Below are 12,749 nucleotides of genomic sequence, written 5' to 3'. Positions count from 1 at the left end.
AACTAGGCAGACAACAATCTCTGTCCTCACAGAGCTGACATTATTTAACTTATTCTTATCTTTATATATATCTTGCTTACTGCATATTTCCAGAACCTAGAACAGCCTCTGGTACATGGGTATAATAGATAGCAATGTTCATCAAAGAATTCCATCCATGCCATCCTCAGCAATGGTGCATGAAACTGGTCAAACAATTCACCAAACTAATTTTATTCCCATGCAGAGTTCCTTATAGTGCACTGTCTTAGTGCTATACTACAAATGACCATTATATAGAGTTAAATAAAATCTCTAAGACATCCTACATAGTTAAAATGTAGAAACAAACAACAGTTTACTCATCTTTAAGAATTAATGTTTCTGAGAATCCCCCCCCTCCGCCCACACACACACAAACAGTAAATGATAGCCACAGTACTATAGTATGCAATAAATCCAGATGAAGGGGGGAAAAAAGATTTTAAAATATTTTTATTTGTAAAAATAAAAATATAAAAAACTAATCCGAATCAGGTTCCTTCTTCTTTCTTCTTATCCCTTTTGAGTAAGTCCCAGATTCTGTTCTTTCCTTGCCATGCTCAGTTTGTTGTGTCAACCACTCCTTTTCTAGCTGTTTCAGGATGTCTGCAGTGAGGAGTCCTTGCTGCACCAATCTGGAAGCAAGGGATTTCTCTGCTGCATCAGAGCTGGGTGGTTCCACAGCTTTACCCGCTCCAGTTTTGGTAACACGTAACCTTCTAGCTTGGCTCTTTAATGTTCCTGACAAACGGGACTGGCTCTCCGCTGACAACCTCTCCAAATTCAACAGCTTATGTGTCTCTGAAATTTTAATCAGTTTGGTGATGTTGTGTACACCCTCTTGGATAATGCCATCTAGTTCTTTCTGGAGGTCTCGAACAAGGCTGGCATCTGGGAACATATCTATAAACCGGTAGCTGGGAAAAAGACGTATTATGTTAAAGTAACAGCTCTTTCAACAGTCGCTGAACTAATCTCAATTCCAAAACTCTATCTTGACACTGATTAATTCCAAATGTTGTTTTTGCAGAATTTGTCTAGTGCTTTTGCTCAACCTTTACTTCTACCTCAACACACCGAGGAATATGTCAATATGATAGGTCATCACTCCTCTCTTAAGAGATTCCAATATGCTCCCTTAGTGGGACATGCCCCTCCTCTGAGAATCACTATTCTAGAGGAGTATAGCAGATCCTTGAATAACATTGTTTTTTTCAATGCCATTTCATTATAACATTGATGAGATACCAGAGGAACTTAATTCTTGTTTACATCAACTAGCCTATGGTAAAATTGGTTTCATTCTATGTCCTTTCACTTAAAGTGGAAGAATCTATCAACAACGTTAACTGAGGACTTACTCTACCTCTCAAATGTTAATGTACAAATGAATCACCTGGGAATTTGTTAAAATGCAGAATTTGATTAAGACTGGGTAGATTTGACAGTGTCTACTTCTAACAAGCTCCCAGGTGACACCAATGCTTTTGGTCCAGGAACCACCCTTTGAGAAGCAAGATCTAGTGGACCTTCTCACTTATCTTCACTAGAATAAGAACTCCGTAAGTGATTTTTAGAAAGGGGATAAACCAGGCTCATCGGTCTTTATTAACAATAAACAAATTAGGCAAATATGTGTCTAATTTGAAAGAGCAAAAGACCATTCATAAAACCTTTAATTTGCCCTATTAGAAAAACAACGGCACACAAAGAAAAAATTTGATACCTTAGCCACAGGTAAAGGTCCAAGACATCGTGGACAGCTTCAAGATCCATGAGATCTTTAATATTCTTAGGTGGAAGTAATGGCCATTTCATGTATCGGCGTAACCATGCAAAGGTCAAGGGCTCATTCCTGCTATACTGCCTGGCAAACTGAGAGAAACGGTGGAAGGAGTTTGGTAAGAGAATCAGAATTCACTTAACTCTGTGATTAGAAAACAAAAAAAAAGAAAGCACAACAAAATATTAACTGTAGTTGGGTTTCAAAAGGCAGTCTGGTTTCTTTCCTTTATATTTTTCTATATGTTTAAGACCACTTAATATTTTATAAAAGAACTTTTTTAAAGAAAGAAGAATCATTTTCCTCTTTTTACAAAACCAGGGCAATAATATGGGCATCGGAAGTTGCACAAGAACTTACTTTTCAGGGCCTAAGTCTGTTAACTTCTATGATTTAATGTTCTAAGTTCTGGGCAGACAGTACCTAAGACTTATTTCTTAGTAATAGTTCTATAACCTCTAATATGAGCTTAATTATCTGTATCTTGTTAATGTTCTCCCTTATTATAAAGAAACTCTGTGAGGTGGCTTAGTACAGGCTAGTCATGAGTCAACCAAACCAGTAAAAAGATGCCTCTTTACCAACTGTGTGAGCTAAGTCACCACTCTTGCTTCAGCTTCCTCAAGTACCGTAAGACCACCATACCACCTTCCTGAACCATAACACATTGCTGGAGAATGTGCTTTGAAAACCATGCTGCCCCCCAGAAAACATTAGGCATTATTACCCATCACAATATACTACAGGAGACATGTATATATCCATATAAGACCTCTCAAGCAAGAGTTAAAATATTTAGCATCAAGAAAAAGCTAATTCTAAATGGTCCATTTCCTAATTAAGGAAAATTATCTCTAAATGTTTAACCTAAGGTCAATACTTCAGAGGGAGGGCAGTTTTAGACTAATTGTGGTAAAATACAGTAGTTCCCCCTTATTCTTGGGGGATATGTTCCAAGACCCACAGTAGATGCCTAGAACTGTGGATAATACTGAACCCTATACATTCCACGGTTTTCCTAAACATACATTATCTATGATACTGTTTAACATATAAATTAGGCACAATTACAGATTAACAACAATAACTAATAACAATTATAACAATATACTGTAATAAAAGTTATATGTATGTGGTCTTTCTCAGCAAACAAGCACAAATTTTTTCTTTCTCAATTTCACAGGTAAAAGATTTTACTCTTACCTTAGATCTTAGCAACCTCAGCATATGTTTTCTTTTCCTTTTTAACTAAATTGAGCACTTTCACCTTTCCACTTAAAGGAAGTACTTTAAAGCTTTTCTTTGGCATATCCAAATTGCCAACATTACTACTATTGTGCTCTGGGGACATTATTAAGTAAACCAAGGGTTACAAGCACTACAGTACCTCAACAGTTAGCCTGATAACCAAGATGGCAACTAAGTGTCCAATAGGCAGGTAGTGTATACAGCATGGATATGCTGGACAAAGGGATGATTCACGTCCCGGGCAGGACAGAGCAGGACAGTGTAGGATGGCACAAGATTTCATTATGCTACTCAGAAAGGCATGCAATTTAAAATTTATGAATTGTTTATTTCTGAAATTTTCCATTTAATATTTTCAGACCAAGGTTGATCACAGGTAACTGAGACTGGGAAAAGTGAAAACAAGGATAAGGGGGAACTACAGTAATGGTATGATTTTATTAAATTCACTAGGGTACATTCTGCTAAATTTAACAAATGCCAAGTAGTATACCCATGAAGAATGGAAATGCAACAACAATAATCTGCTAAGCAGGACATGAAAAACACAAGTTCTCTAATAAACGCAGTGGCCTCAATATTTTTGGCCACAAACAACTAGTGAAGTCCAATAAGAGCTAAGTACAGAGCCGCCCAGAGAGGGGAAAGAGAAGCCCATCCATTCAGATACCTTCATCCAACAGACAGCCTTAAAGGAGCTCCATGGAGTACAATTTCAAAAACACTGTCCTAAGGGACATCAGAGGCCACCAATAGGACTGAGCTCTTTTATAGTTCGGTAATGATGGAAATCAAGAAAAAAGAAAAAATCTCTACATTTTATATTGTAAACTTTAAACAAAACACATAAGCAACTGTTTCAGAGGCTCCTTACTCCTTAGTAAAATGCTTCTGCTTCATTAGAATAGATCAAAAATGGTATAAAGGGGGTCAAGGCCATAGGCTTACGCTCCACACAGTTCAGTTTAAAGCCATTAAGACTCTGTTCTATAAACTTCAATCTTATGCTAGTTAGCTCTCTCACAAATGCCAGCTCAAAGTAAACATATTTTCTAGGAAAATACCTAGATGTGGAAAACCTCTAAGACATATTAAAGGAAAAAGAAAAATGCAAGTTGTGGAATATTCATTATAACATTTATGGGAAAACACACCCACGCAACAAACCAGAATTTCTATATGTATACTTATGTAGGCCAATACAACGAAAAAGTCTGCAAGGATACAAACTGATAATAGTTATGTCAGAGAACTGAGATTAGAGGTGGTAGCCTAATTTACTATCTGTAATGTTTTAATTTTGTGCAAAGAGAAAGTATTTAAATTTAAAAATAAATTTAGAACTAGAGTTGATAAGAACAGAGCTAATATGCTGAACACTAGGGTTTATAGAGAAGATGGCAGCAAATCTACAACCATGAGTCAGGAAAAGATTCTAAGAGACCTTAGGGTTTAGTAGGGTGGGGAGAGCACTCCAAGCAGATACAACAGGGCAAGCAAGGGCCCAAAGAGGAGAGAAGATATGGCAAGGAGCTGGAAGTTCTGCTTCTACTACCCTTCCCTGGCTCTCTTGTTTGGGTGAATCTTCAGATGTCAGAGATTTGTATTCCTACTTAAATAAGGTAAAACAAAAAAGACTGGACCCTTGATACCAAATTCATACAAGACAGCAATCTCTGGCTCAGTGCCTTATAGCTAAGAAAACTGAGTTTTATTGCCACTACTAAACCCCTAATGCCCCCCTCCTTTCCAAAAAATATTACCCAACACTAATAAGGAAAAAGTTTATTATCGGGCAATGATTCCCATCCCTTGAAATAAATTGTATTTATTTTTGTTTTACCTTCTTCACAAAAGCTACCATATAAACCCAAATACAAAGCAAAGGTTCCTCTTTCTCAAAAAACTTTTTTCAGAAAAAGAATCATTTTATATTTAAGTTCTTATATAGTATCTCATATTAAAGGGTATTCTCCAATTGTTTTATTATGAGTAACAAAGTATTGTTTGAGGAAAATACAACAATCTGAAACAACTCAAAATATCATAAAAATAAAGGCTTACCTGTAACAATGAAGAGCAGACAAAAGGCTGCTTCTTGTTAATAGGGGCTGTGCAGAAAACATACCTCACCCGTAGACTTAAAGGAATATGCTGGATCAACTCTGCAGAAAATTTAAAATCATCCATATTGCAGACAAAATACTGGCCATCAACTTGTGAAAAGTCTACAAAAATATCCTGGGGCAGGGGAAGGAAAGATATTTTAAATTACTGGACTGCCTAACTGGACATAAATAAAGTACTCAAGTCTTTTAAAAAAGACAATCTCTTTAATCTATAATGGACTTCTAGAAAGGCCTGCTTTATTCATTGCCTCAAGCTAACAGATTCCCCCATAGCTTTCCCAATTTGAAATACTCAGACAAAAGTCCCAGAAGAAAGTTTTCACTTTCAAGGTAAACTTCATAAATATCAACTTCACAAAAATAGACCATGCATTCATTCCCAATGAGGTTAACCAGTAATTGCCTGACACATCAACATTGTTAGAAAAGATATTTAAAAGTGAGTTTCTACTTACGATGAGATTAGAAAGTGTTGTATCAGGGAGATGGTAGGCAAACATTTCAATCTGTTCAGCAGTTGGATGAAGACCAGCTGCCTTTAGTAAAAGAAAAAACAAACATGAGCTTATTTTTTTAAAGGACCAGTTTTCCTAAATTATTTCAAGATAAAGTCCTACATGAGAATTTGAGTAAAATAGAGAAAAGCACCATCATTTTCTCATTTATTAGCAGTTAGAAAAACCAATGAGATGATTTAGTAAAACTAACCAATTATACTCACTGCATAATTATTCAATCTTTCACTTACATTTTAGTTATATTTCTAAAATCTATGATCTGATTAGGGTACCAAAATGCTTTCCAGGGTCTCAATTCTCTCCACTGAACAAAAATAACAAGGAAAACTCAACTGCTTTAACCAGCATAATAAAATATATATACATACATATACACATAAAGTACACGAGAAAATGTCTAAACTTGAGGACAGTTTATCTCTTCAACTGTATATTGCAGTGTTAAGAAATGCCCACAAGTAAGTATAAGCTGGAAAGAAAAGAGAGGAAGTGAGGATGAGAAAGGAGAGAGATATGAGCAAGGTGGGAGGAAGAGTATGAGCTCAAGAAATGAGGTACACAGGAGAGAAATGAGGTACATCATCATCAACTGCACTCAACAAAAGCTACAACATGATATCAACCATGGCTTTCTCCCAGGAACTTTTCCTTGCATTATCTCATTTATATTCCCCTTTACCTAGGGTCACTGAAAAATGGAAAAGCCATGTTAAGTAAATTTTCCAGGCAACTTTAAATTCTAACAGTTAGTTTATTTAAAATATATACACTTCTGCCTCATTAACTACACTAATCAAAATTTAATTTTGTTCTTATTGGCTCAAAGTTGTATTGCTTAGTGCTGTTTTTGCCTCACATTCAAGAGTTTTTTCTACATCCAAGCTTCTGGCAATTTTTCAGTCTGGTAACACAGCTGTATGCTCACCTGAAGCAACTGTGCCCCTATCTCCAACACTGCTAGATTACAGAAAGAACTAAAGGAAAATCAGGTTTACTAAATTTGTTCAACATGGATCTTTCACTTACACACTATTCTCAATCAGAAAAGGATATTCTCTATCCCTTTCCAAAGCAATAAGGTAGGGCTTTCTTGACATGATTTTCATGGCATAAGATTTATTTGTTTCCAGGTATTTGAGGCAAGAGTTTGGAAGGTGGGTGAAGGAAGGAATGACTGTCCTCCACAGAGAAGTAATTAACATGTTACACCTTACCTTTATAGGATCCACAGGCTTATTCAAAATTTCCTTTAATAAACGGAGGTCTTCTCGATTCATTGTTGTAACCTCTCCTTCTTTATATTTTGAACTGAATCTACCAGCTCTTCCAGCAATCTGCAAGGCTTGAGAAGTGGTGATTGGTTCTATTTCCTTCTCTCCCTTTTCATTGACACTGGGCTTTAGAAGGGAGTAAAAAATAATTCTTCTTATGCTCCTGAAATAGAAGTAAAAGATCTCACGGTCGGCTGTAGGCAAAATCCTCCATCATTTGAGTCACTGCAGAAATGCTCACCCAGATTCCAGTTTAGATCTATGTACAATCTTGCCCCATTTTCAAAATAAGGAAAATAAGTTTGTTGGTAATTCTTTTTCTTCCCTTTAAATAGATTTTTTTTGTCTACAGCCATGCCACCCTGAACGTGCCCGATCTCATCTGATCTTCGGAAGCTAAGCAGGGTCGGACCTGGTTGGTACTTGGATGAAAGACCATTTAGGAATACCAAGTGCTGTAGGCATTAAAAATATATATATATATATATAGTATTTTTTAACAACTATGTAAATTTACTAAAAATTATCAAATTGTACATTTAAAATGGGTGAATTGTATAGTATGTAAATTATACTTCAATAGGCTATGGAAAGTAACTTTTTTAGAAATAAAGAACATAAAGTGTTCTCAGGATGCTTTTAAAAGTTGGCTGCTATTAACAGTTTTAAATAGTTTTCTGATTCATTCCCCAGGAAGAAACATTTAGGCTTAATATGGTTACCCCTAGAGATAACAGCTAGCCCCACACGTATAATAGGCACTCACACACTTGTTGACTGAGAAAGTGGAAATAAAGTGAGGTAATATAACAGGTTAGCAGTGGCTGGGAGCAGCATTCAGCTATGTGATATTTTCTTTTTACTCCCTTAACAGATATAAGCAAGATAAATCTCAGATCTATATAATACCCCTTTTCCTAAATCAAAGTGTTTGGTCATTCTAATGCCAATTAGAAATTATTTAAATGCCATTTAACCCAATGAATATCTATAATTGTTAACAAATTACTTACAAATTAAGTCCCATGCCAATTGCATCTGTAGCAACCAGGATTTTGCATGGATCATCAGGATCATTAAACTTTTTTGCTTGAGCAAGTTTGGTCCCTAAAATAAGAACAATTTATGTTAAATCAGTATTCTCAATCTTTTACTACATCACACTAAGCAGATCTTGGAAATTCTCACCTCCTACTCTCTATTTTTATAGATAAAATTCTTATTGTTTCAAACTTATTTCTTTATATCCTCAAGGAACCACTTATTCTTTGTTTCCATCCCTTTAAATATCCCCACATAGAGCAACACAAACCCCCACCACACTAGGACACATATTAACAGATTTCAAGACTACAACTTGAAGAATTTTACCAAGTTCATATTTTAATGACATTTCTGTAAGAAAATCATCAGCTCAACATTTATAGTCTAATGGTAAGAGCCAGAAATAAATAAAATACTTCTATCCCCAATAAGATGAACTAGAGAAACATTTAATTTATACTGACCTATAACAAACTATCAATATATCAAGCAACTTAAAATTCAGTACCTTTACTGTGTTTTCTATACGTATCTCAACATAAATGGCAAAAGTGAGATTTCATATTCTGTCATGATGAAAACCAGTAATTACCAGGTGGGAGACTGCCATATATAACAGCTGACTCCAATCCCCGAATTTCAATTTGTCGACTCACAGAATAAATATCATTCTTGCTAAAACAGACAATGCAGTCCCCAGGCCGAAGGTTGTCTAAAGATTCTAGCGCATGATCCAGCACAGAAATGGGGGTAAGCCTCTTATAGTTTCGAACCTATAATAAAGACATGATGATATTGTAAAATAACACACTTCATTAAGTGAAAAACTTGCAAAGCATTCAAAAGTAGCTAAAAACCAAGTTCCAATGTTTTTCAAGGGAAAGTACAGGAAAACATTTGGTATTTTTTAATTAATAAAACATTAAACAATGTTTCACAAATTTTCAAAGCATTTTCATTTATATTTGATTTTCATAGCAACTAGGTAAGTTCAAAAGGGTTACTGACTGTTATTTCCATTTTATGAAAGAGTAAAATAGAGCCCAATAAAAGATCGGATCTAATGAGGATTTTTCCAGTTCTAGACTTCTGTGATTTGTCTAAGAACACAAAACTAATAATAGCAAAGTCAAGACTAGAACCTAGAATTTCTTCCACTACATTACACACTCTCTCTCTCTCAAGGCTGAATACTAAAGTAAAGAACGAATTTTAAAATACTTCTTCATCTTACAGAACTCTGGTAAAGAAAACTAAAAGTAGTATTAAAAGAAAACCAGTTACTTCCTACTCCAAGAATTTGAAAAAAAGGATACAAACCATCTCTAGCAATTAGATATATATATCGAAGGCCCCAATTATCTGACATCTGAGACTTTAAAAACCACGAACTTTTGCTGAGCCTCAAACTTCCAACAGTTCTGATTTACTTAATTTTAAAGAGATCTGTTTAAACTCCAGAACGTCAAGACAAGATGATGAATCTCCTGTACTTTGGAAGATTCAAGGTATGATGGCCACCCTGTCAGAACTTCAGATCATGAGGTTCAACCAAATATGTATGATCTAGTTAACTACGAGGAAATGAAGCCTTCTTTTTAGTTAAGTTTTGATTTTTGCCACTGTCTGGGGCCAATGAAGCCAGTGACTTGGTACCCTGGGCTATTTGCTAGGCCATCTTGAGAACAATGCATATTATCTAGTACCTCCACTTCCTCCCCAGTGGTGTACATAAGCTCAGTAACCAGGTCAATAGCAGCAGCCTCTCCACATAAATGGACTTCTTTAGCACAGAGTCCTGTTAAATGGAAAATCACAACTTTTAAAATTTAAAGATATAAAATTAAATATACAACACTTTACATAGCAAAAATATTTTGCTTTACAACTATTTACCTATCGCTTTACAATTTTACCAAGTGTTTTCATAAATATTATCTCTGATTTAAACCTCAAAACCACCACCTTCTTCTAGTGGGCACAGATTATCTCCATTTTTATAAATCTCAAGGCTTTTAAATTGCTTTGGCCAAGGTTTTCGGTCTACTAGAGGGTGATGCCAGCCAGGACTAGAATCTGGCATTGTATGGTTAGTACTGAACATCAGTCTTATACTTGTGTTTTTCAAATTAGACTCCATGGAATCACTGAGGTGCCTAAGAGGCTAGAGGCTGGATAGTAGAAGGAAAAGCTCCTTATCCCTGAGCAAATCCACTTTCTTCTATTTTACATTATAGGCTTCGGTGAATATTCTTTGTTTGAAGAAAGAATTCAGCTATTTGTTTCTAAATTTGGAAACACCTAGCCTACAACATGCTGATCAAAAATTCACTCCAATATCAAGCAACAGAAACATTCATTCACGTCCATGGACCTCAAGAATTCCACTTCCAGGAGCCTAACCTAAAGAAATAATAAAATAAATAAATAAGCAAGCTATGGCCACAAAGATTTTTACTGTATTATTAATAATAGGGGAAAATGGTCAACTCTGTGGAAAAAATTATAGTACAACTCTTCAGTGGAGGATATGCAACATTAATATGTGGTACAAAAAAATATGTATGAAACAACTGAAAAAAGCAAAATACAAAATTTATAGTCACAAAATTTATAGTCACATGCATAAGAAAAAAGACTGCATGGAATACACCAACATCTTAATAGCTGTTGTGTTAATACAGTGAGATTTAAACATTTTAACTTTAATTAAATGGTTATGCTAACTGTGTAATATGAAAAATGGACTTCCCATTATTAAAATAATAACTGGAAAATAAAACTCACACTTAGCTGAGTGTTTCGCTTGCTGTGCCAAAAAGAAAGGATCTAGCTGGCTCTACTTGGCAAGGTCAAGCAGATAAATGCAACTCAGTGCAGATGTCACAAAGTACAGGTTTACAGCAGTAAGACCACTAACCTAGAAGTGCTCTGGTCCAGGCCCATCCTCTGGCTGGGTCTTTAATCATTTGAATTTCATCAATCACAGCCACTTCATCTTAAAATAAAAAGCTATCATCAGCAATATGATCTACATAAACAGTATTATAAACAAATTACAACACCAAAGTTCAAGCTTTCATCACCACCATAATCATCACCATTGATCATTAAGTGCTTCTTTTCTGGCAATCTTATTCTAGGTGCTTTACGATTTTGACTCATTTAATCCTCACAACAAACGTATGAGGAAAGTCATCACCATCTCCATTTTACAGAAGAATAAACTGAGGCCCAGAGAATTTAAGTCACTGGCACACGCTTACACAGTATATGCGGTTAAGTGTGAAGATCAAAAAACATGAAATTCAAACCCAGGCCATCTAGCTCCAAAGTCCATACTCTTAACCATTCTATTGCACTGCCTCCCAAATTAAACAGGTTCATTTATTTTCTGCAATCTCAGAGGCTGCCTGAAGAATCTGCCTAATATCAACTAACACGCCTACATGGCAGTCAAAAAAGAAAGTATCTAGGCTTTCAAAAACCAGGAGTAGATAACCCTGCAGTAAATGAAGCAGCTCTACCACAGGAACCCAGATGGGTGCCAGGAGCAGAAAGTAGAGTGGACAGTGTAATTCCCTGAGCTTCAACTATACTCATTCTTAGGGGTTTTAAGCTCATCACTATGACAAAAATTAGTGCCTCATTTTATTTTCTAATGTCAAAATGCTTCCAACTATATTATTTTATTCTAATTTAAGTCATGCAAATCATATTTTAATATTCTTCCTAAAATAACAAAGAGTTGAGAAGAGCACATTAAATTTTAAAAATTTAATATGCCCACAATGATACTTAGGAAACAAAAGAAAGTTAATTTTATACTGAAAACCCATTAGATTAAAAATTACTTATCACATCTGGGTATATGCAAACAAGATTAGAAAAGAGAGAGTAGAAGAGGGAATTTTGATTTTATAAACTTATGTGCTATTTAAATTTTTATAATGAATTACTTTTATAATGAGTTAATTTAAAACAAACTATCCTTTTACTCAGAAAGTTAAGATTATTAAAATGAAAAAAGCAAACTGCAAAATAGTACATAAAGTGCTCTAATACATAATAGTACATAATGTATTACTCTTATTTTATTTAACATACACACCTACACATAAGTATATGCATGCATAATACAAATATAAACTCAGAAAAAAATATGAAAAATATACATCACGAGGTTAACACATTGATTCTGAATGGGTAGGATTGGGAGATTCTGTTATTTTTTTCCTTCTCCTTTGCATTTACTTTTATGTAATAAGTTAATATTCATTTAAAATATTTTTAAAACAACTAGAAGTTTACTGCAGTTCTACATGTAATAATGAAACACTTTAAACAACCTAAATGTCCTTTAATAGAAGAATGAATACTTTTAATCATAAGATGGAATACTATGTAACAGTTTAAATGAGTAAACTTGATATATGTACTTATATATATATGATTATATATGTATACATATGATTATATATATATATAACAAGACTAGATCTAAAAACGTATAGAATAAAAAAGCAAATGTGGAACAATAATACAATATGATAATGACATGTTTTAAAACACACAATCTATATAGTATTGATAAATAATGTAAAGATCAGTGATATAAAAAAGACAGGAAAGATTTACACCAAATACTTGATAGCAGCTGGATCAAAAGAAGGGGGAAGGAATTGAACTGAGGTACAAGGTATACCTTATACTTATTAACATTTTAGTCCTTTTA

General features: G+C 34.6%; 1 protein-coding gene and 1 pseudogene across 1 annotated transcript in view; one reads left to right on the top strand and one right to left on the bottom strand.

The window, feature by feature from the left end:
* Positions 1-462: 462 nt before the first annotated feature.
* SUPV3L1 (Suv3 like RNA helicase) overlaps positions 463-12,749 on the bottom strand; it is a 25,307-nt gene continuing 13,020 nt past the window's right edge. Inside the window, exons 7-15 of the mRNA XM_039871981.1 lie at positions 10,935-11,012; positions 9,721-9,812; positions 8,607-8,787; positions 7,984-8,077; positions 6,914-7,133; positions 5,637-5,717; positions 5,117-5,293; positions 1,748-1,896; positions 463-938 (exon numbers count right to left, since the gene is read on the bottom strand). Coding sequence (XP_039727915.1) covers positions 503-938; positions 1,748-1,896; positions 5,117-5,293; positions 5,637-5,717; positions 6,914-7,133; positions 7,984-8,077; positions 8,607-8,787; positions 9,721-9,812; positions 10,935-11,012 — 1,508 coding nt within the window. The 3' untranslated portion in view covers positions 463-502. The remainder of the gene's footprint in view (positions 939-1,747; positions 1,897-5,116; positions 5,294-5,636; positions 5,718-6,913; positions 7,134-7,983; positions 8,078-8,606; positions 8,788-9,720; positions 9,813-10,934; positions 11,013-12,749) is intronic.
* On the top strand, positions 7,315-7,434 carry LOC120610074 (uncharacterized; annotated as a pseudogene).

Source organism: Pteropus medius, unplaced genomic scaffold, assembly GCF_902729225.1.
Source record: "Pteropus medius unplaced genomic scaffold, Ma_sr-lr_union100, whole genome shotgun sequence".
NCBI lineage: Eukaryota > Metazoa > Chordata > Mammalia > Chiroptera > Pteropodidae > Pteropus > Pteropus medius.
This window is presented reverse-complemented; position numbering and strand designations above follow the sequence as displayed.